At 35.1% G+C, this 25,725-nt stretch overlaps 1 protein-coding gene across 1 annotated transcript in view; it reads left to right on the top strand.

Moving 5' to 3' along the window:
* LIN28B (lin-28 homolog B) overlaps positions 1-25,725 on the top strand; it is a 120,512-nt gene that overhangs the window by 57,943 nt on the left and 36,844 nt on the right. Inside the window, exon 3 of the mRNA XM_046674774.1 lies at positions 5,139-5,323. Coding sequence (XP_046530730.1) covers positions 5,139-5,323 — 185 coding nt within the window. The remainder of the gene's footprint in view (positions 1-5,138; positions 5,324-25,725) is intronic.

Genomic DNA, 25,725 nt, shown 5'->3' with positions numbered 1-25,725 from the left:
CTTTTGTTAGTTTTGTTCAGGTGTGGCTCCTTCAGCTCAGTTAACCAGTCAACAGTTTCTCTAACTTCCAAAAATTTCTTGAATTCTGCTTTCTGTTGATGGCACCCCTCTCATTCTCTTCATCGTTATTTTACTGTCATTTTGATGGCTTTTAAAGAGTAACATTAGGCACATGTTTATTCAGCCTGCCATCTTGAACTGCCAGTCAGCTTATGCTTCCTGGAGAAGAAAATATACTCTTACTTCTACGAAGAACCAAGTATAAAACTGTAGCAATACCTCAGTGCCTTCCCAGTCTACTTGGAGAGAAAAAGCATGTGCCAAGAGAGATAAGTAATCCCATTTCTAACTGGAACCTTAGGTGGAAATACTTGGTAAGTAAAGTATAGCCTTTGGATGGCTCTCATTTGACTCCATATTCCTTGAATCCATATTCTTTGAAAGTCATTTAGAAATGATTGAGAAGAGGAAACGGAGTATAGCAAGGACGTTGAAAGTCAGTATTTTTATAATTCTGAAATAAACTTGTGCCACAATGAATTTAAAACTTTGGAATAAAAGGAAGTGAGAAGAAAGGGAAGCTTCTTTGGGGGGAGGAAGAGGAATGCAAATTAGACGTGTTAGATCAGTTAACTTAACACAGGCACATTCACAATTGGCCTGTCCCCATTTTAGTGCCTTATGTCTTAGTAGGCATGTCAGCAACTTCTTCTAAATGCTTCTTCCTTCATTTGGTCATTCCTTTGTTCATTTATTCATTCAAGAATTGCAGTTCTCTCCTATAGAGAATAAACCTTTATTTAGTCCAAACAAGTGTCTCAGATGACAATGTAAACCCAGACACTGAAAGTCCTGCTTTGTACAGGTCTTACATGTAGATTAAACAAAAATCTACATAAATCTACATTCTTAGTTCACACAGGCAGAACATCATGGATTGTGAGGCATATCAATGAAGATGATTAGAAAATATGGGTAGAAAAGGGAAGAACAAGGAAAATAGATCTATATGAACTTCTGAATGGAGTCAGAGAATAATGTATTACCATGAACCATTATAATCCTATCAGCATTTTATTCCAAATTTACCATACACAGTATCACCTTGACACTAAAAATACAAAAAGTTATTTTATGTAGTTGAAGTAGGAGCTGGAAAATTTGACTTTGCGTGAGCAATTCACTTAATACCTTAGAGTTCAGTCCACCTTTTTTTTTTCGAGTGAGAGTTGGACTAAATCATCTTTAGGGATCTTAGTGATGTTAAATCTAGAAGGCTTTTAAGTATTGAATGACAGCTATTGCAGGCATTATTCTAAGACCTTTGGGTAATACTAAGATATATATATCACCATCCCTGGCCTTCAGGAGAAGATAAAGCCAAAAAAAGCAAATAAGAAATAAAATGTCCACAAATATCTACATTACACAGCAGTGTATTATAAAAAGTATATAGAAGAAGCAATTAAATGAAAGAGGAGAGAATTTCCAGCTTGGAGCAATTGAGGATGATTGCATAAAGGATCATTTGAACAATGCCTTGAGTCTTGAGTAAGTTTTTTTTTTTTTTTTTCCTTTTTCTCCCCAAAGCCCCCCCGGTACATAGTTGTATATTCTTCGTTGTGGGTCCTTCTAGTTGTGGCATGTGGGACGCTGCCTCAGCGTGGTCTGATGAGCAGTGCCATGTCCGTGCCCAGGATTCGAACTAACGAAACACTGGGCCGCCTGCAGTGGAGCGCGCGAACTTAACCACTCGGCCACGGGGCCAGCCCCTTGAGTAAGATTTTTATAGACAGTTAAGACTAGGAGAGTGTGACCCCACCAGTATAAGCTGGAGTACAGAGATGTGAGAAAACGTGAAGTGTGTCCAGTGAAGTACAAGTCAGCTGGCTTTGTTCATGGAGAAGTTGTGTTTTAGAGTGACAGGAAATATAGTTAGAGGTAAGGTTATGAATGGTCTCACCTACAATCTAAGAGAGGTATTGTAGATCTTTGAGACAGGAGACTGAGAGGCTGAGAATTTTTCAGAGAGAGTATGCAGTGTGGAAGGTGCTGTGGAGTAGGGAGGAGACTGATGCTGAAGTATCAATGAAAAACTATTACACTTATCCAGCTAGGAGACAGTCAGACCTGAAGTAGGGCGGTGGCAATCCAGTGAAATTGCTGGAGCAGATGAAAGAGATTATGAAGTAAGAATGTCCAAGAGTCAGTAAATGGTTTGGGTAAAACTAAGGATTGGAACCAGTGTGACTGGAAAAATGGAAGCACCTTTAATAAAAATTGTCAAGTCAAAGGGTGAAGTTGATTTTTGTGAAGAAATGTGAACTAATTCACTGTCTTTTAACAAACCTTTCCCATCTATGTAGTAGCAATTTTGATATAGTAGTAAAGATAGAGTATTCTACGTGAATCCTTGTCTTTTTCTTGCAAAGCCATTCTAGTTTCTTGGGGATATTATTATTTTCTTGGTAATTATTATGAATCTAAATTGCCTTATGTACTAATTTGGGGAAGGAGGAGTATATGATAGAATACCAAAAAGTATTCTTTCAGAATATCATGAAGAATAGCCAGAACTTAGTGGTCCATAAGAGTGGAATTTTACTTTAGATTTGGAAAAGCAGTTCACTTATAAATGATACCTATCAAAAATTGTAATAGTAGAGAATGAAATCAAATTAAATGCACCCATACACTAGGAACCATAAGGAAGTAAGTGATAGAATTTTTATTACAGAAGCAAAACGTGAACATACGATAGTTCTAATTAAAACTACTGTTCCTTTGTTTTCTCAGTTTCAACAGTTGACCTGTGCTGCAGTTTATCTGATTTGATAATCTGCACTTTTCTTTCCTTTTTTTTTTCTTAAAGATTGGCACCTGGGCTAACAACTGTTGCCAATCTTTTTTTTTTTTTTTTTCTGCTTTATCTCCCCAAACCCCCCATGTACACAGTTGTATATCTTAGTTGCAGGTCCTTCTAGTTCTGGGATGTGGGACGGCCACCTCAACGTGGCCTGACGAGCAGTGCCATGTCCGCTCCCAGGATCCGAACCCTGGGCCGCGGCAGCTGAGCGCGCGAACTTAACCACTCGGCCACGGAGCGGGCCCCTACACTTTTCTTGAGTGGGGAGCGAGAAAGGAAATGAAAGCAAAAGAGCTATTTATAATTAATGAGGAGAAAAAAAAATAGAAGATTTGGAAATGTTACATAAAGCTTTAAAAACAATAATTTTTTTGTTTTTTTAAAAGAGTGTAGGCAGTTGTGATTTCTTTTTCTGATTTCTACATAGTATCAGACAGCAGAAAATGTGCTGCTGAGTCGCAGACTTCCAGCTGAAGGATTTCTCAGTGGCAGATAACCTGACTAGAAACTGGTTAGAAACTCTGTTTTCTTGTGTCATATTGCTTTAATAAGGCATAGTCTCCTTTTGCATTTAATTTTGAAGTGTCGTTTTATTTGTTTCTTGTAATTATTTGGTTATATGTAATTATTTAGCTGCCTTTAATGTCATGGACTTAGGAGGGGTGAAGATTTTTCTGGTCCAGTATTTCCCTAAGTGTGTTAGTTATCTGTGTTTATAAAGAAAGGGCTTTGGGATCAACTAGGTCGGGAAATTGCTGAATTAAACACAAACAAGATTTTTATTTTGGTGGTAGTTAGAGGGGAGGGTATGGAAGCTCAGAGACTATTTAATATGCTAATGTGACTTAACTAAGGAGAAACAACATAGAGCATTTCACATATTTATTTACCCACAAAATCCTTTCTTCATGGAGTCTTTTTCGAAAACATTGTTCTTCAGGACATATGTGGGGAAACTCAAATCCGTTAAATTTATAGATAAATAGAGAAGAGATAAAATGGCTCCTTCAGAGTGCGTAGCTATTTACTTAAAGAACTAGACTTGCACCAAAGTTTCCAACCATATTTAGTTTTGCTTCCTTTTGCCCCGAAATGCAGAAAAGTCTTTAAAAGCTACTTGATATGCCAAGTTGGATCTGTAAAATAATTTACATAGGGAGATTTGAAGAAATACATAAAACTAATGATTTAATTTTTTTTTGTATATTTTAAATTGGCACATTGACTTTGTTGGAGAGAGTTAGGTAGAAAAAGCCTATTAATATTTGTAACCAAGATTACACTTTTGCAATAAGGAACCTTTTTTTTTGCAGAAATCAACTATCTTTCAACTTATAAAAATGTTTCCTTTCAAATTATGGAAAGCTCAAACAGTATAATAATGTGTATGTCAGAAAACTTCCCAACTTTCCCATAAAAGGACTGGAGAAAATGACTGTTTATGATTTGCTGTCTGTTGTTCCAGACCCCATCTCTATGTAAAAAAACATGTATCTTTTAAAAACTTCTTTACATAGTTGGCATTATGGTAGACACACTGTTCTTTACCCTTAATTTTTTTGTTTTTGAGGAAGATTAGCCCTGAGCTAACATCTGCTGCCCATCTTCCTCTACTTTATATGTGGGACGCCTGCCACAGCACAGCTTGCCAAGCGGTGCCTAGGTCCACACCCAGGGTCCAAACTGGTGAACCCTGGGCCGCCGAAGCGGAAGGTGCAAACCTAACCGCTGCGTCACTGGGCTGGCCCCTACCCTTAATTGTTTTGCTCAACAATATTATGTTTATCTTCCCACATTAATACCTGTAGATCTTCTTTTAGTGGCTCAACAGTGTTGCATTATATAGCTCTACTATAATTTATTTAATCAGTTTTCCATTGATGGACATTAGGGTAGTTGTAATATTTTTACCGGACAATGCTGTAGTGAATTTGATATGGGTCTTTTTTTTTTTTTTTCCGAACCTCTGTGCAAATATGTCTGTAGGAGAGTTTTTGAAGTGGAATTGCTGGGCCAAAGAATATGCGTATTTAAATTTTTTTAAGTATTGCCAAATTGCCTTTAAAAAATGATATTAGTTTGTCCTCCCACTACCAGCATTGCAACAGGAAACTTATAATGGTATAACTTGTACTGAACTTAAAAAAAAAAAGACTTTATACTTTGTAATGGGTAACAGAGAATATCTTGCTATGTTAAAATCATAGAGATAATTTGTAAAGCTTTAATCATCATGATCTCTCTCTCTTTCTCTCCCTCTCCCCCTTTACAGAGCAAGTTATTCATGGAAGGATTTAGAAGCCTAAAAGAAGGAGAACCAGTGGAATTCACATTTAAAAAATCTTCCAAAGGCCTTGAATCAATACGGGTAACAGGACCTGGTGGGAGCCCCTGTTTAGGAAGTGAAAGAAGACCCAAAGGGAAGACACTACAGAAAAGAAAACCAAAGGGAGATAGGTAATCATTTTACTTCGTTAGTTTATGACTTTATTGTATTTGGAAAAGATTTCTGAAAATTTACTTATATTTTTATGATGTTATTGGACTTTGCATAGCCCAGCCAAAATAAAATAAAATACCACCACTGCCACATAGTTGAATAGAATTCATCAGTATAGGCTTTCTTGCAGTTTGAACTGTCTGCAGAATATACTTAACTGAGCTTTCAGCATTGAGCACTGGGTAGTCTCCTGACTATCATTTCCACCAGACCATTCTGAGACCACAAATGAGAAAGAAGCTGACGTTCCCAACAGACAGAAGTGCCCCTCTGTACATCTTAACACTTTTTTTCAAATGCAGATACACTTACTGCTTTGTCTGTTTTTAAAAGATAACTCGTATAGAAAATTCAAACAATATAAAAAACTGTAAAGAAGTCAGGAAAAAAATTATTTGAAATCCTGACTAGAGGTGGGAATCATAATATGTATGCAGTATTTTTGAAACTTGGATTTGTTTTTTTAACTTAACAGTATATCATGGAACATTTCATGTCAATCATTAGCACCTGCATAAACTCCCACCGTGTGAATGAACCAAAATGTAAACAAGGCTATGTTAAATTAATTGCTAAATTTAGACTGTTTCCAGTATTTTGAATGTATCAGTAGTACCACAGTGGGGATCCTTATATGTACATGTTTGAAAAATTGTCTGATTAGATCCTTAGGACAAATACCTAATAGTGAAAAATCTGGATCGAAAACTATGCACTTTAAAAATTTTGATATCGATTTCCAAAATGCTCTCCAGAAATGATTAGGGCTAATGTACAACCCCTTTAGAAGTGAGACTGCTCATTGAATGATGTCATCTTTTTAATCTTTTCCAATTACGTAGGTTAAGAGACGCGGCTCATTTTTTCCTTTGCATCTTTTGATTAGATTAGAGGTTAAATATATGTTAGTTTTCCTTTTTATTTATTTTTTAACTTTTTTTTTTTTTAAAGATTGGCACCTGAGCTAACAACTGTTGCCAATCTTCTTTTTTTTTTTTTCCCTGCTCTTTCTCCCCTAAATGCCCCCAGTACATAGTGGTATATTTTTTTGTTGTGGGTCCTTCTAGTTGTGCTATGTGGGATGCTGCCTCAACATGGCCTGATGAGTGGTGCCATGTCCGTGCCCAGGATCCGAACCCACGAAACCCTGGGCCGCCAAAGTGGAGCGTGCAAACCCAACCACTCGGCCATGGGGCTGGCCCCTCATTTTTATTTTTTTCTTCTATGGATTGTAGGTTTCTTGTCCTTGGCTCATTTTTCTGTTGAGAATTTCATTTGCTATTATTGATTTGTAAGTTCTCTGTTCAGGAAAAAAATCAGTGTTCTGCTTTCCTATATTGGGAAAAACCCAGTTCTTCCTGAATGTGTTTTTCTCCTGTGTGTCTCCTTTACTTTTACACAGAACACTTCACCTCTGGTCACCAAATGTGTGGAGATTTTTCTCCACTCCAATCAATTCTCCATCACACCAGCTGGGTGTCCTAGAATTTAACTCAATCCTGACACTATCTACCTGGAGAGAGCATCAGATTCCACGGGTTAAGGTCTCAGTCACACAAGACTGCTTGCCACCACGCTTCAGATGCCAAAAGCAGGTGGTGGGTCCCCAGGTTACCCAAAGCTTCTGTTGGATTTGGCTACAAATTGGAGGTTCCCACAACCCCCTCATCAGGCTTGATTAATTTGCTAGAGTGGCTCACAGAACTCAGGGAAACACTTACTTACATTCACCAGTTTGTTAAAGGATATGATAAAGGACACAGATGAACAGCCAGATGAAGAGATCCACGGGGCGAGTTCTGGGAGGGTCCCAGGTGCAGGAGATTCTGTCTCTGTGGAGCTGGGGTACATCATCCTCCCAATGTGGATGTGTTCACCAACCTGGAAGCTCTCTGAACCCCATACATTTGGGATTTTATGGAGGCTTCATCAAATAGGCATGATCAATCATTAACTCCATTTTCAGCCCTTCACCCTTCTTAAGAGAATGGTAGGTTTGTGGCTGAAAATTCCGAGTTTCTAATTGTGACTTGCTCTTTCCGGTGACCAGCCCCCATCCAGCCATCCAGGAACCCAGCCGGAGTTGCCTCATTAGAACAAGACAGTCCTATCACCCAGGAAGTTACAAGGGTTTCAGGAGCCCTGTGTTAGGAATAGAGGTCAGAGACCAACATTAGAACAAGAGATGCTTCTAGTGTTCTTATCACTCAGGAAGTTACAAGGGTTTTAGGAGCTCTGTGTCAGGAACTGGGGGCAGAGACCAATATATATTTTCTATTATCTCACATTCTCTTTGTATATTTACGATGTTAACCTTTTGTCTCAAATAGATAATATTTTTTTTTGCTTGTGAAATGTATTTTAGCTTTAATTTTAGTGACTTTTAAAAATAGTATTGAAGTTTTGAACTTTTATACTGACATGTCTGTCACGCTTTCCTTAATGCTATCTGACTTGATTGCTATCTGGCTTTCCAAACTACCAAATTAAAAATATACTTCATTCATCTATATTTTCTAATGTAATTTTTATTAATTCATCTTTTACATTAACTATCTCTTCTCTTTGTATGTAATTTGTTTTTGAAGGGAGGACTATAAGTATCTGGATTTTCTTTTCTCTTCTCTCCAAATTGCTAGCTAGTTATCTCAACAGCATTTATTGTCTGGTCTATATTTTCACACTGGTTTGAAAAGCCATCAGTAAGAGAATAAATTCAGTTTTCATCTACATTTTTAAGAGCTCATTTTGTGTAAAAGAAAGTCCATGAAAATGTGTGAAGGTGTAATGATACACTTACCTGTTAAAGTGATTTTCTGTTCCCAAAGAGAGAGATAGTATATACATACAAGTAAAGCAATGTAAAATAAAATAAAACAAAATCCTTTATTTTCCCGTGTCTTTGAGGTAAAATCTTTAAGTATAGTTCTGGCATGTTTTAATTTTTGTAATTTTTTATTTTGGGGGGAAGATGAGCCCTGAGCTAACATCTGCTACTAATTATCCTCTTTTTTTTTTTTTTGCTGAGGAAGATTGGCCCTGAGCTAACATCCATACCCATCTTCCTCTACTTTATATGTGTGACACCTGCCACAGCATCTCTTGATAAGTGGTGCATAGGTCTGCACCGGAGATCTGAACTGGCAAAACCCAGGCTTCTGAAGGAGAGCTTGCTAACTTAACCACTGCACCACTGGGCTGGCCCCAGTTCTGGCATGTTTTACATGTGTGCTGGATTGGAATCAGTAAGAGAGGGAAAGTAGTGGAGGGTGAGAGTAGAGAAGTAAGACAGCAGGACATTCCTTCATGTAGGACCTTGTCAACCATTGTAAGGACTTTGGTTTGGGGGAAGATGGGAAGTCATTGGAAAATTTTAAGTTGACAAGTAACATGAGCTGATTTATCTCCTTAAAGTATCCTTCTGGCAGCTGTGATGACAACGCAAAGTGGAGAGGCAAGAATGGAAGTAGAGAGACCACTAAGGAGGCAGCTCCGATAATGCAGGAAAGAGATACTGGTGGTTCCGATTAGGATGGTGGCAGTAGAGGTGGTAAACAAAAATCTTGATATGTTTTGAAAGTAGAGACAGCAGGATTTGCTATCAGATCATATGTGGACTGTGAAAGAAAGTGAAGTGTTCAGGATGACTTCAGGGTTTGTTTGGCCTGAGCAACCAGAAGGATGAAAGAACCATTTACCAAGATGAAGAAGACTAGAGAAGGAGCAGGAAATCATGATTTCAGATATATTTAGTTGGAGATGTATAGTAGACATCCCAGTGGAAATGTAGATTAGGTGGATGGATGCATAAGGATGGAGTTCCAAGCTAGAGATAAAAATTTGGTGGTATTCAGCAAAAAAGGTGATATTTACAGCCTTAGGACTGAATGAAATCTCCGTCAGAGTGAGCATACATAGAAAAGAGAAGAGGACTGAGCCCTGGAGCATTCCCTCATTTAGGGGATCAGGAAGAGTAGGAGGAATAGCAAAGGGCACTAAGTAAGAAAAAGGGAAAGAGGAGGAGAATCAAGAGAAGATTTTGTCTCAGAAGTCAAGGAAAGAAGTGTTTCAAGGAGAGGGTATCAGTAGTGTTAAACAGTGCTCATGGTGAAATGATCAAGTAAGATTACCAACAACACTTGACCATTTAGCAACAGGGAAGTCATTGGTGTAGTTGACAAGAGCAGATTCAGTGGACTGGTGAGAGTAAAAGCCTAAGTGTGTTGTGTTCAACAAAGAAGGAAAGGAGAGGAAGTGGAGACAGCAAGAACAGATCATTTTTTGAGTTTTCCTCTAAATGGGAGCAGAAAAATGAAGCAGTATCTGAGGGGAAGAAATTATAGCATGTTTATGTGCCAGTGGGAATGGTCTAGTAGTAAAGGAAAGATTGAACATGCAGGGGAGGGAGGGCAATGGCTGGAGTGATTTCCTTGAGTGGGAGAGAGGATCAGGATTTAAAGCACAACTGAGAGAGCTAGCGAGGACAGATGGTTCATTCTTCAAAACTGGAGGTAAGGCACAGCATACGGGTACACATACGGGTGGGTAGGTAGATGTGAAGATGGAATAAGGTAAGATTTCTCATCTTTTTATGCTGTTTTCCTAGGGAAATGTGAAGCAAAGAGGAGGTTTCAAAATTAAAAAAGAAAGGAGAAGGTATGAAATCGGAAAATAGAAGAGTGAACGCATTATAGAGAAAAGTTAGAATTCCAGATTATACAAAAAACCCACTTCAGGTTAGTGGGCAGTGTGATCCTGTTTTTTCTCCTGCCATTGTTGACTTCAATGGCTACAGCTGTGAAACAGGCAGAAAGATGGATTTAACTACAGCTGGGGCTTTGGTAGTGAGAATGACAAAGGGAAAGAAGCGAGGACGCTGAGGGTGTATGCAAGGGAGCGGTTGCAATGATGGATCATAGAATATAAACTGTTTAAGGAGTAAAGACATTGAAAAAGTGTCAGGCTCATGGTGTGTAGGTTGCAAATGGGGTCAAAGAATTGCTGAAGTTGGAGTACTAGAAGGAATGAGCTGACAAGGTAGAAGTTGGTGGTGGTCAGAGGGTGAATAACTGCTCCAACTGCTGACGTTTGTTGTTTGTTGTGTTCTTATTGTGATTAAAGCTTTTACACATTTGATATCTAATGATTTCTAACTAAGTACAGGATGTCCATCATTTTTGTCACTAGAATTAGCAGTTCCCTGTGCCACTTGTTTTTATAAAATGATGGATACAAACTGCAATAAAATATTCAAATAAGCCTAGAGACTCCTGTATAGAAACTGAAACAATGAGAAAACAAGATGCGACAGTGTTAGCTGATGGCTGGAACAGTTACCAAGGCAGTGATTTGCTCTCTAAATGTTTAAAAGACTTCAGAGATCTTTGGTAACTTTCTTGATTTTTCCCACGGTCATTAACCATGTCTACTTGCTGAGACACCTTTAATAATGAGAATAAAATTGTGCTTTGATCCAGATTTTCATGTTTCTTAGCATAATTATGTAAAGTAGCCTCAAAAATCTTAAAATATTCTAGATTTTCTAGTTATTTCCCATTGCCTGTTTTTTCCTAACGCTTTTGCTTGATTAAGTATTTTATTGTATTTCAAAGAACCAGCTCTTGGATTAATTTCTGTTACACTGTTTTTTCTTAATACTTTCTATGATTATTCTTATGATTTTCTCCCATTTTATTTTATTTTTACTTTGCATTATGAAAGTTTTCAGAATAAAAAAATGGTATGGTCAACATCCATATATATACCCATGTCATATATATCAATAATTATAAACATTTTTGTGAAAAGTTTTTAAAGTTTCAAAATATTTTACAGATGCATAACACTGTAATATCATGCTATATCATCCCTGTCAAAATAAATAATACTTCCTTAGTAGCATCTAGTATCCAGTCTATATTAAAATTTCCCCAGTTCAAAACTTATCTTTTGTGGCTATTTTTTTCAAATCAGAATCCAGTTAAGGAACATGACTTTAAGTTAGTTTTTATGTCTTAAGTCTCTTGTAATCTAAAACAGTGCCTCCCTACACACATGTTCTTCTAGGCCAATTTTTTTTTCTTTCAGAAGATTGGCCCTAACATCTCATGCCAATCTTCCTCTTTTTTTTTCTCTCCCCATGGCCCAGTACATAGTTGTGTATCCTAGGTGTAAGTCATTCTAGTTCCTCTATATGGGACGCCACCACAGCATGGCTTGATGAGCAGTGTGTAGGTCCACACCCAGGATCCAAACTGGAGAACCCCAAGCCCCTGAAGCAGAGTGTGTGAACTTAACCACTCGACCAGAGGGCTGGCCTCAGGCCAATTGTTTTGTAGAATGTACCATAATCTAGATTTATTCTAGTTTCTTTAAACTTGTTTATTGAACACAGCTATATTGCCTATAAATTGGAAGTACTATGCCAAAAATGGTTAACTTGAATCTAACAAAATCCTTTCAGTCTGACTTTGAATTTATAGGCAATATAAGGGTCAGAGGAGCAAGCTTGAAAACACCAGGGTGAATCCAGATCATAGTCTGAGTTTGTCGAATAGTTTCTTATGATTAGGTTGAGGTTGTTCATCTTTGACAAGAATGTCATGGAAGTGACGCTCTGTCCTTCTTATTGTATCCTATCAGATGGCATACAATTTTGATTTTTCCCATTATTGATGATGATGTCTCTGACCTCTTGGTCACGATGATGTCTGCCCAGCTTTTCCACTTTAAAGTTACTTTTCCCTTTTGTAATTATTAGCATTTTGTGGGGATACACTTTGACACCATGTAAATATCCCAGTCTTCATCAAACTTGCCATTTTTCATTTATTTATTATATTAGTACACACCTTGGGTTTCTGTTTTTTCCAATGAGTTATAGTCTGTAACCATTATTATTTATTTTAATGCTCAAATTTCCCAGATTCAGCCAGAAACAGCCCCTTCGAGCTGGTTTCTATGTCCTTTTGACAAGTCCTCATCATTTTTTGAGTACTTCTTAATTACTGACATAAGATATTTTCAAATGCATTTTATAGCCTACAAAATATTTAAAATAATGATATTAAATAATTGATTTGATTTGCTGAAGTACTAGAAAGCTAGAATTTCTGCTAATTTCTCTTAAAAGAGAAAGTAAGTGTTGGTATATTTCTGTGTATTTTGTTTGCTTGGAGTGTTATTTTTATTTTATTTTTTAAATTGTCCTATAGTAAAATTGACTTTTTTTCTTTTGGTGTCCAGTTCTATGAATTTTAACACATGTATAGCTTCATGTGGTCGCCATCATAATCTGGATTCAGAATAGTCTATCACCCCAAAAAACTCTCTCTTTTATTCTTGCTCCTCTTCCACTTATAACTCTTAGCAACCAGTGACCTATTCTCCGTCACCGTAATTTTGTCTGTTTGTGCCTGGAATAAAAATGTTTTTCCCACCAGTTTTATTGAGATACAACATTGTATTAGTTTAAGGTGTTCAGCATAATGATTCCATATATGTATATATTGGGAAATGATTACCACAAGTTAACATCCATCACTTCACATAGTTACAATTTTTTTTTCTTGTGATGAGAACTTCTAAGATTCACTCTCTTAGCAACTCTCAAATATACGATGGAGTATAATTAACTTTAGTCGCTCTGCTGTACATTAAACCTCAGAATTTATTAATTTTATAGCTGAAAGTTTGTACATTTTGACCACCTTCACCTATTTCCCTCACCCTCCAACTCCCACCTTTGGTCACCACCAGCCTCTTTGTTTCTGTGAGTTTGTTTTTTCTTTTAGATTCCACATATAAGTGAGGTGTTAGAGTGTTTGTGTTTCTCTGTCTTACTTATTTCACCTAGCGTAGTACCCTCAAGATCCATCCATGTTGTCCTGAATGGCAAGTTTTCCTTCTTTTTTGTGGCTGATTAATATTCCGTTGAGTGTGTATGTATGTATGCACGTGTGTTTATATGTATAACATTTTCATCATCCGTTCATTCATCAGTGGGTACTTAGGTTATTTGTATGTCTTGCCTATTGTAAATAATGCTGTAATGAACATGGGGTGCGGATATCTCTTCAAGATAATGGTTTCCTTTCTTCTGCGTAAATACCCAGAAGTAGAATTGCTGGATCATGTGGTTATTCTATTTTTAATTTTTTGAGGAACCTCTATACTGTTTTCCATAGTGGCCACACAAGTTACATTACTAGCAACCATGGGCAGCTGGGTGTATTTTATAGGCTGCCTTTTCATTTTCTTAGTGGTTTCACTTATGCAGAAGCTTTTTGGTTTGATATAGTTCCATTTGTTTATTTTTCTTTTGTTGCCTTTGTTTTTGGTGTCAAATCCAAAAAATCATTGCCAAGACTTATGTCAAGAAGCTTAAACCTTATGTTTTCTTCTAGGAGTTTTATAGTTTCAGGTCTTACGTTCAAGTCTTTAATCCATTTTGGGTTTTGTATATGGTGTAAGCTAGTGGTCCAGTTTAATTGTTTTGCATGTGTCTGCCCAGTTCTCCCATTACTGTTTATTGAAGAAACTATCCTTTCCCCATTGTATGTTTTTGGTTTCTTTATCTTAAATTAACTGACGTATTATATGTGGCTTTGTTTCCAAGCTCTCTATTCTGTTCCATTGTTCCATTGATCTATGTGTCTTTTATGCCAATACCATGTTGTTTGATTACTATTGTTTTGTAATATAGTTTGAAATCAGGAAGCATGATGCCTTGAGCTTTGTTCTTTCTCAAGATTGCTTTGGCTGTTTGGAGTCTTTTGTGGTTCCATACAAATTTTAGGATTGTTTGTACTATTTTAGTGAAAAATGCCATTGGAATTTTGAAAGGGATTACATTGAATCTGTAGATCACTTTGGGTGATATGGACATTTTAACAATATTAATTCTTCCGATCTGTGAGCATAGAATGTCTTTCCATTTATTTGCGTTTTCAATTTCTTTCATCAATGTCTTATAGTTTTAAGTGTATAGACCTTTAACCTCCTTGGTTAAATTTATTCCTAGGCATTTTATTCTTTTTGATGCAATTTTAAATGGATTTGTTTTCTTAATTTCTCTTTCTGATAGTTCATTGTTAGTGTATAGAAACCAACTGATTTTTGTATATTGATTTTGTATCTGGCAACTTTACTGAATTTGTTTATTAGTTCTATCAGTATTTTGGTGGAGTCTTTGGAGGTTTTAGTATATAATATCATGTCCTCTGCAAATAGAGACAATTTTACTTCTTCCTTCCAATTCGGATAACTTTTATTTCTTTTTCTTGCATAGCTGCTTTGGCTAGGACTTCCACTACTGTGTTTTATAAAAGTGGTGGGAGTAAGCATCCTTGTCTTGTTCCTGATCTTAGAGGAAAAGCTTTCAGCTTTTCTCCATTGTGTGATATTAGCTGTGGGCTTGTCATAAATGGCTCGTTTTATATTGAGGTATGTTCCCTCTATACTCATTTTAGTAAATGAGGGTTCTTATGAATGGATGTTGAATTTTGTCAAATGTGTTTTCTGCCTCTGTTGAGATGATCATATGGTTTTTATCCTTCATTTTCTTAATGTGGTGTATTACATTGATTCATTTGCAGATGTTGAACCATCCTTGTATTTCTGGAATAAATCCCATTTAATTGTAACGTGTTATCCTTTTAATGTGTTGTTGAATTCAATTTTGTCATATTTTGTTGAGGATTTTACATCTATGTTCATCACAGATATGGACCTGTAATTTTCTTTTCTTACGGTATTCTAGTCTGCTTTTAGTATCAGGATAATGCTGGCCTCATAAAATGAGTTTGGAAGTGTTACCTCCTCTTCTATTTTTTGGAAGAGTTTGAGAATTGGTATTAAGTCTTCTTTAAATGTTTGGTAGAGTTCACCAGTGAAGCCATATGGTCCTGGACTTTTCTTTGTTAGGAGGTTTTTGATTACTGATTCAATCTCCTTATTAGTAATTACTATATTCAGATTTTCTGTTTCTTCATGATTCAGTCTTGGTAGGTTGTATTTTTCTGGGAATTTATCCATTTCCTATAGGTTGTGCAATTTGTTGGTGTATAATTCATAGTAGTCTGTTATGATCTTTTGTATTTCTCTGGTATCAGATGTAATGTCTTCTCTTTCATTTCTAATTTTATGTGAGTCGTCTCTCTTTTTCTTCTTGGTAAGTCTAGCTAAAGGTTTGTCTATTTTGTTTATCTTTTCAAAATACCAGTTCTTAGTTTTATTGCTCTTTTTTATCGTCTTTTTAGTCTCCATTTCATTTATTTCCACTCTGATCTTTGTTGTTTCCTTTTTTCTACTAACTTGGGCTTAGTTTGTTTGTAATCTTTTGAAATTGGCTTTTTTCACTCAGTATAATGGCTTCAAAATTCATCCACACTGTTGAGTGTATCACTAGTTTATTCCTTTCTATTGCTTAATAGTATTCCATTATATGGGTATAACAGTGTTTATCCATTCATCTGTTGAAGGGCATTTTTTTTTTTAAAGATTGGCACCTGAGCTAACAACTGTTGCCAATCTTCTTTTTTTTTTTTTATGCTTTTTCTCCCAGAATCCCCCAGTACATAGTAGTATATTTTAGTTGTGGGTCCTTCTAATTGTGGCATGTGGGACGCCACCTCAAAGTGGCCTGATGAGCAGTGCTATGTCCGCACCCAGGATCCAAACCAGTGACACCCTGGGCCGCTGAAGCGGAGTGTGCAAACTTAACCACTCGGCCACGGGACCAGCCCTGAAGGGCATTTGAATAGTTTACAGTTTGGCAATTATGAATAGAGCTGCTACAAGCATTTGTGTACAGGTTTTCATGTGAACATAAATTTTCATTTATCTGGCAGTGGGATTGCTCAATAATATGGTCACAGGTGTATGTTTAAGTTTATAAGAAACTGCCAAATTTTCTTACAGATTGGTTGTTCTATTTTGAATTCCCACCAACAATATAAGAATTCCAACTGCTTCGCATCTTTGTCAGCATTTGGTGCTGTCAGCATTTTTTTATTTTAGCCTTTCTAATAGACGTGTAATGATATCTCATCATGATTTTAATTTTCATTTCCCTAATGGCTGCTGGTATTGAGCTTCTTTTTGTATTTTTGTGTCATCCTGATATCCTCTTTGGTGAAGTGTCTGTTCATATATTTTGCCCATTTTTTACTGGGTTCTTTTCTTATTGTTGCATTTTGAGAGCTCTTTATATAAATTGTGTTTACATGCCCTTTGTCAGATATATGATTTGCAATATTTTTTCCAAGTTTGTAGCTTGTCTTTCCAATCTCTTAAACTCTCTCACAGAGCAAGAGTTTTAAATTTTGATAAAGACATTTATCAATCTTTTATTTTATGTCATGTTTATTTTTTGCTGTGTTCAAGAAATCTTTGCTTAATCCTAGGCCGCAAAGATTTTTTTCCCCATGTTTTCTTCTTGTAGTATTTTAGTTTTACATTTTGCATTTACATCTACGGTTTGTTTAGAGTTAGTTTTTGTATGAGATGTGAGGTTTAGGTTGAGGCTCATTTTTGGCCTTTGAATAATATAAATTGTTCAAACACCGTCTGTTGAAAAGAATATCTTTTCTCTTGAAATCTTCTTTTTTTTGGTGAGGAAGATTGGCCCTGAGCTAACATCTGTTGCTAATCTTCTTTTTGCTTGAAGAAGAATGGCCCTGAGCTGACATCTGTGCCAATCTTCCTCTATTTTGTTTGTGGGATGCTTCCACAACATGGCCTGATGAGTGGTATATAGGTCCACGCCTGGGATCCAAACCCACAAACCCCAAGCCACTGAAGTGGGGCACACGAACCCAACTGCTACACCCCCAGGCCAGCCCCTAAAATCTTTTTTAAATTAGAAAGTTTAATGTAATTTCTGTCATTTCAGGTTAAAAAATTGAAACTTTAACGTTTTTATTACCTGGTGTTAAAATATTTAACAAATTCAAAATTTGGTTCCATCACTCAAGAGAACTTATTTGTTCCATTCTAATATTCATGTATATTGTAGACCCATCTTTTATGTCTTTGTGGCAAGAAATATAAAATAATTTTAAAGATTATGCTTTAATTTTGCATAAACTACTTACAAAAGAAAGTGGGCTTATTTTTTTGAATCTGTATTAAAATTCTGCTGAATTTAATGTTTTGCCTCCAGTTACTAGCATCCGGTTATTCAATAGGAGTGTTACCTTGTTGTCTTCTAAATCCTCTACATTTAAAATATTTTCTTAAAATTTCAAATGAAATAATTTCAGATTTATTTTTGCTGTTTACTTTTTCTTATGTTCATTTTCAAAAGAGGAAAGAAATTTAATGACCACTGTAAAGCTCTTTATAATAAAATGAAGGCTGTTGTTAACAAAAGATTTAAAAACTTTATTTTTCTTTTCAAAAACTAGCCTATATTTAGTACCTTTTTATTCTTTTAAAAAAACCACAGTTTACTGTGAGGATAAAGAAATAATCTTTAACAGAATGAAATTGTGGGGGAAGATAGTAGAATATTTATTTTATTTGTTTGCCACTGTTGATTTTTTAGTATCCATGTGAAATAATCATGTTAACCTATAATATAGAATTAAATATTTTATATAATAAAATTTTAGCTTATACTAACAAGTGTGTATACTAGTAAAAAGGATGTGGACTGAAACAACTTGTCCGAAAATCTTTCTATATAGGTTAAATTATTTTAATTCTTAATAATTAAGTGATAAAAATATGTATAATTTTTTAAAAAAACATTTGAAGAGCATACATACATGGTAGATGTATATATTGGGTGTATATATAGCCTTGTATCTTTTTTATTGTTTATGGTTTCTTTTTTTACCTCCTTTTTTATTCTAATTTTTTTCTGGGATAGTGACTATCTTTTTTGTTCTCCTTAACCTTCCACATCTTTTGACCCAACCACACAGTCCAAGAAGTGCTATTCATAACAACGCAAGTCCCCTTTCAACAATGTTGACTTGAAATTTTTTTTAAATAACTTAGAAAATAATACCAACGTTCTACTGCTTTCATTCCATTTTATGAAATATTTCATTTGTATCACTGCATTAGCACGAGTAAGCTTTTTGATTTTCTACATGAGTTGAAGGTTTAATGTATTTTGTTTTGAAAGAAGGTTAATTGTTATGATTTTCAGTATTATTGCTTTTGGTGTGGAAGTGTAGGAAATTGCTTTCCTTTGACCATATTAGAAAGACTTGTTAATTTAGCATTTTTGAGATGTTCTTCATTTAGACTTAAAAATTGATTATGAAATTTGACATTCCTTATAGTCTAACATTAAAACAATGTTCGAATGCTATATTATTATATATTTACCATTTATGATCAGAAAGACCAAAGTGAACATAAACAGAAGCTCATTATCTATGTCTAATTTATCCCACCTTAGAAGAGCTAACTTGCCTTTTTTTTAAATAAAAGTGAGGATGTGTGATAGTAAAGCTGTTTTTACAGGGCCATAATTTTGTGATTTCAGATTCTTTAAATTTGCAAGAAGGTTTTGGAAACGATAAGGGTTTTTTTGATCGATTTATGCTTTCCTCATTGAAGTACTGTGTATTTTCATTTGTTTATTAAAAAGAAAAAGTACTTATTTAATGCCCTCATTCACCTTTAGAGCAAGTGAACTCAAAACTAACTAGCGGTAACCCTCTTCCACCCTCTTTCCCACCTACCCTGACAGCAGAGATAATCTCTTCCACTCATTATCTCTGTGGTATCATTTCAAGTGTTCCAACTGCTTTATGGTCAGGAATTCAGGAATTCTAGCGGTGTATATATATGTATAGTTGCTTTTTTTTTTTTGAAATCTATGTAGCCTTCCTGAAAATAATACATCTAAACTTAGGTTTATGATGCCATTTTATTAAGGATATCTGTTTTACATTGAAAGTTCTTTCAATGATTTTATTTTTATATTTATTATATCTTAGAACCTGCTCTCAAAAGAAAAAGAAAAATGCTCTTTAGATGCTGGAGATGTTTGAAAAATGTAAATCAACAAATTCCAATAAATAACTGTTTCACCCTGATACTTGTGTGATTAGATTTAGGAATTTGCTGTTTAGTAGGTTCCTATTGTGGAAGAGAAATCTCTCAGGCATGAATTGATAGTCCAGATCCTTTGAGGTCTGTCTATTCTGACCTATGACCCCTATTCTTACAAGGTCAACATCTGAGGGCAGGAGATTAAGGCAGTTTAAAGACCGGAATGGTAAATGGAATGGAAAAATTAGCCAGCACATTTTGGGTGCAAAACATCAAAGTCATCAAATAGTTTGCTTATTTTAAACCTGGCTTATGGGTGTAACAAGCTAATTTTACTGTGTTTGTTGGAATCAGAAAAATTCAGTAACCATAATTCACTTCAAGATTTTACTTATATAATAAACTTTAACTGTGTAATACAAATTTAGTCATAAAGCTTAACCTCAAAATATCACGAAAATGCAAAAATAATTTGTCATAGTTTCAGTACATTCTAGTCTTGTGTCCAGACTGGGTACTTAATTTAAATTTAAATTGGGAAAACATTTACCTTAGCTTTTTGTATGAAATAATTTTAACTTATCAACAATGTAGAATAAAATATATATATACCTATATTGGCTGATAATCTGAAGTGGTGAGGATTTAGTTGTAATTGTATACTATGGACTTTTAAGAAAAATCTATTTTTAAAAGACAGGTGAAAAAAGAAGAAAATAAGTCAATCAAGCAGAGACAATTTCTGCTTTTTTCTCTTTTGTTTTTCTTAGACTTTACTCTTTTATATTTTACCTCTTTTCCCCTAAAAAGGTTCCTTATGCCTTTAATTGTGTGTTTCATTGTAATTTCAGAATATAGACTTTAAATCTTCTTAGTTCCTATGTTCGGGTCCCGTGTAAGTAATTCCCCACCACCCTTGATTTTCCATTTGTTTGTATCCTGGACAGCTGTGAATTTGCATCTTCTGCTTCCTACTAATGACAGGCAAAGGCTGGGGTTGAATAACTGGACTGTTGCATCCAAGTTTCCATTCATCCATATAGTGACTAAGAAAATTAGTAAAACCAATAGAATACACAGGTCTCCTTAATTCTTCTGCATTTTTAATTCTACCCCAAATTTTCCTTATTATAGACTTAATTTTAGGGTGGTTTTCCACATCCTTTCTTCTTGTGATTATTTGGCCAGAGATCTCTTAATGAGGCAATTATAGTTGTTTCCTTCATTCACATTATCTTAGCAGATGCTCTCCCTGCTGTGACCTCTGTTCAGACCGCGCAGACAATGTGCCATTCTCATCACCCTCCGCAAGACATTGTGTGGGGCTGGGCTTCATTTGGCGCTGCATAGGTCTCCCAATATGCCTGGTGAGAATGGTCAGAAGCCAAGTGGCACGTAATCACAATTTTAGGTTGATTTTCTGATTGCTGTTTTATGCTAAGCATAATAAATAAATAAAATAATGCCTATAGGAAAAAATGTTCCAGATGCAACCCTAACAATATTTCAAGTAGAAATTGCGTGTTTAAGAAGTAATTTTACATAGCTTTCTTCCTTTCGCCTGTGGTCTTGGTGAAAATGAGATCAAATATTTATTGCATAGTTTCAATACAAGGGATTATGAGAGTTGGGTAATATTTCAAGACTTGGAAGTTCTTTCAAAAAAAGGAAATTAATTTAGCCTTTAATACTAAGTATGTATATTTTTTAATGAACATATGACATTGTTCAGTGTCACTTTTAACCTTTAAAAAATATAAATTCTTATGTTTATATCTGCCGTGATGTCTAATCTGTTCCTGTGTAAACACAATAAGGAATGATTAAGATGGATATTAATAACAGAAAATTTCCTTACTCTGCGCTGCTGAACCCCTCCACTGAAATACTAGTCCTATGGCCCAAGCCCGAGTAACAATCCTGGGAATTACAAAGTTGTTAGCAGCCTCCTGCTAGCCTTTTAAAATTCTCCATTAATAAGGAAGTACAAGTCAAATTCTGTTCTGGTGAATTTGAAGAGCTTGTGCAAAGGTTCTTCTAAATTTACACTGGAATTTTAATTTTTTGAAATTTGATTAAAATAAACAGATTAAGAGCTACAACTTGACCTATTCTCCTAAAGAGATTTTTCTTTTTGTTGGTATAAATGGGTAAAATAAAGGTAAAATAAAATACGTTATTTGTGTTATAATTTATAATATATATAATAATATATAAATTTTAATCTGCTTGCATTTATCAGTAAGAAGTAATAATTGAGTACAGCGGGTTCCACTTTTGTAAAATCAGATTCATAATTGATGTTTCTCTATAAAGTAATATTTTTAACATGCATTTTCACATAATGAAGAGCTGTTTTTAAAGGCTAGATCCTTTGGATATAAGGAGAGAATAAGTATTAAATTGAGAAAATGTTTTGTAAAAGGAAAAATGCTCTCATGATCATCTTTTCTTAAGAAAAAATCTAGAACAAGTCAAGCAAGAATTCAAGAATTTTGGCTTCTAAAACTTTTCTTTAAGTTAGGTCTTGTCTGTTGTGTGATTATTTTAAATATATGACTTAAGGAACGAAATCAAGTGTTTTCCTTCCTTTTGGGAGGGAGAGTTATTTGTTGCCTCTTAGTAGCTACAGAAAATGTTTCGAATCTCTAGAGATGCTAAAAATATACTTCTGCACTTCTATGAAGGCTAAAAATATTATCTATACTTTTTACAGTTATTTTTAAAACCCTCAGGTTTTCGAGAATCTTATACTAAAGACAACTGAATTTCATAGCTGTCCTCATTAACTGGGAAAGCAGGATATGGTCATAGTTGGAGGAGCTCAATCGCCTTTTGCTAAATTTGAACCAGGGGCTCTTTATACCTAGCCTGCCTCCTCACTAGCCCTTCTACACTGTCCCGAATAAAAGCCTCTACGTATAGCAACTTTTTTATAGGACCATTGTATGGAACTGCTGTTAAGTCAGTTCCTGCTTTTTCCTTCTTGGCTGACTCAAGATTCTGTTCTCTGATTTAAGCGTTTGCTTTTAGTTTCCTCAGATATAGTAGCCCATTTAGATTCTCCTCTTATTCATAGCAATCTGATTTTATATCCATGGTTATCTACAGATAAATTATTGGAATAAATGGAATAAATAAAAGAATTTAACAAGATTGCTAGTTATTAAGTTAAATATACAAAAGTTGAACTGAGAACAACTGAGTGTCAGGAATGGAAGGACAATCCCATATCCCAGGAACTCACAATTAGAAACTGTAATTTCAAAAAAAGGTTTGTTTTACCATTAGAGCATAAACTATGATGTACTATACACAGGAATAAATCTAACAGAACTATGAAAGACTTTTATGGAGAAAATGATAAACTTACATTGAGAAATATAAAAGCAGACCTAAGTAAACAGAGAAAGGCATTTTGTTAATGAATGGCAAGACTCAATATTTTAAAGAAAGTAATTCCCTGTAAATTAATCTAAAAATTCAATATAATTCAATTCAAACTTCCAATAAGGTTGATTCTGAAGTTGATTTGGAAGTTCATAGGGCCAGTAATAACCACACAAATTTGGAGATGAAAACCAAAGTGTGGGGGCTCTTCCTACCAGATACCAATATTTATTATACAACTATGTAAGTATATGTAGTTAAGTGAGATGACGGCCCGGTGAAAGACAAATAGACCATTGGAAAAGAGAATATATATACATCTTGATATATGGCAGACATGGCATTTCAGATCTTGGAAAGTAATGGAAAGAAGATAAATGGTCCTGGGAATATATCTGCCCATAGAGAAAAAGTAAAATTGGACCCCCTCCCTCATACCATATTTGAAGACCTAAAAAGTGTAAAACAAAGCTTTGCAACTCCATTAGAAGGAAATATAGGAAAGCATTATTATGACCTTCGGTTTGGGAAAGATTTTTTTTAAATCTTAAAGACACAAAAAGCACAAACTATAAGGGATAAGATTAAATTGACTACTTCAGAATTTAAAACTTTTACCTGGCAAAGGTTTCAGTCAGGAAGTTAGAACCACTCTAAGTATTATGGAAACTGAGGATTTAGATTTTATACAAATGTGGGTGTTGCTGGGGAAGGGAAGTCAGTGGATTAGAGAAATAGTCACTAACCAGTCTTCAGAAGCCCTGGACTAGATAGACAAATCAGAACTTGCAGAGAATTCCAAAAAGCCAAGCACATCTGGTATTGCAGGGGAACTGAGAAGAGGGGGCCCCTGGGGAGAAACTGCTGCCTCTGTGTAGCTACAGCCTCTGGGTTTGTAGACAAGGGATGGTTGCAGGCTGCTGCTGGTCAGTGGGACCAACATCAAGAAGACAGGCTGGGCACAGAGCACCAGAGAGAACAAGCTGGGACCTGCTGGGCAGTTCTGTGTCTGTCTGTTACCATGCCTATCCATGACGACCCTCCAAAAATAATGGCTTCTGCTTCATTTTTGCCTTCCATATCTTGTACAAGTTTCTCTTTTGGCTGACTACTCTAATCTGGAAAATTTCAGAGAAAGAGATTCTGGGAAACATAGTTACCAGCCATAACCAAATTGACATAAAACAGTCCAGTACCAACAATATAAACAAAGTTAGAAAATAAGTTATAGAGTGGGAAAAGATATTTCCAATATGTGTAGTTGATAAAGAATTAATATCCAAAATATATAAAGGACTACAAATCAAAAAGTAGTATAAACCCAATGGAAAAATGAGCAAATAAACTAATTTATAGAAGAGCAAAACGAATATTCAATAACCAAAAAGATGCTCAGCTTTACTAATTTAAGAGAGAGACCATTTCAGTCCCATTAAGTTAGCAGAAATTTCAAAGTCTGACAATTCCAAGTATTGTGAAGAATGTTACATAACACTCATGAGACTCTTAATTGATGCAGCCACTTTAGAGAATAATCTGGCAACATCTGGTAGAATGGAAATTGTTCATGTCCTTTGATTCCACTTTTAAGTGGATTTTCCAGAGCAGCGTTTTTCAAACTGTGGATTGAAGCTCACTAGTAGTTTTTTATGTTAATTTGGTGGATTATAACCAGTACTATTATTATTTTTTAATGAAATAGAATAGAATAAAAATCATCACAGTGCATTGCATGTAGTAAGAGTAACTGTTGTTTCATAAACTTTTGGGTTGTGTGCTATGTGTGTTTTTGTGTGTGAGTACTGAATCATGATGCAAAATGTTTTCTCACTGTGGGTCATGGTCACATGTACACAAAGAGAACTGTGCAAAAATGCTGCTTGCAGTATTGTTTGTAATAGCGAAAGACCGGAAACAACCCACATGTCTATTAACAAGAGAATGGTTAATTTATAGTATATTCTTAAATTCTTTTTCTTCTCTTTTACTCAGAGTTTTTGTTGTGGATGGCTGCTGGATTATATCCAGTCTTTTTGGCATCTATTGACATAATTTGTAACTTTCTACTTCAGTTTGTTGACAAAATGAATTACATCACTAGACTTTATGAAGTTGAACCATTCTTATATTTTGGGGGAAAAAACCCCTTCTTGGTCATGATATGCTGATGTATTCAATTTCATAATATTTATCGGTCATACATGAAGTTGGACGTTTTTATGTGTTTTCCTCATCATATTTTATTATTAAGGTTATTCTAGCTTCATGTATTAGGGAGTTTTCTGTTCCTTCTATGTTGTAGAATAATGTAATATACATAAGAATTAAAATAGTGGTCTCCACGTGGAAAGTCTACACCCCTAGAGATAGACAAGGCAACAGATCCATTTTCTTCATACATGGAAAATATATCACAATTTTTGTTTATATTTATTGACTTTATATTTTTTTGTTTTATAATGTATGCTAGTATGTATCTAGTTTGTAAATACAAATAAACATATGTTGGGATGGGTGTTCAAAAGTGTTTTACTGATCAGTGTGCATGATCAAAATAATTTAGAGCCCATACCTTTAAAAGGTGATAGAACTAAGTTCCAAACATCCAAGCCCTTTGTCTTTTGTATATTTTCTGAGCCTTCCCTTATCTGTTAGGTTTCTCTGCTTCCTATTAGGTCAAATTTGGTATATTTTGCTGAGAAATTATTTATTTCCTTTAGATTTTCTAATTTGTTGCCATAAAGTTGCAGTAAGATTCTCGTATTCTTTTAGTCTCCTCCATATATACAGTTGGACTTTAATAATCTCTAGCATTTTATATTTTTATTTTCTCTTTTTCTTCCTATTTAGGCTTCTCGTGGATTTACCTTTTCAAATAATTAGCTTCCATCTTATCTACATTTTCTGCTGCTTTTTGTCGGTTTTCTATCTCTTTACTTTCAGATTATACCTGTAT

This window comes from Equus quagga, chromosome 11, assembly GCF_021613505.1.
Source record: "Equus quagga isolate Etosha38 chromosome 11, UCLA_HA_Equagga_1.0, whole genome shotgun sequence".
Taxonomy (NCBI): domain Eukaryota; kingdom Metazoa; phylum Chordata; class Mammalia; order Perissodactyla; family Equidae; genus Equus; species Equus quagga.
Note: the sequence above shows the minus strand (reverse complement) of the source record. Positions and strands in the feature narration are given on the sequence as shown.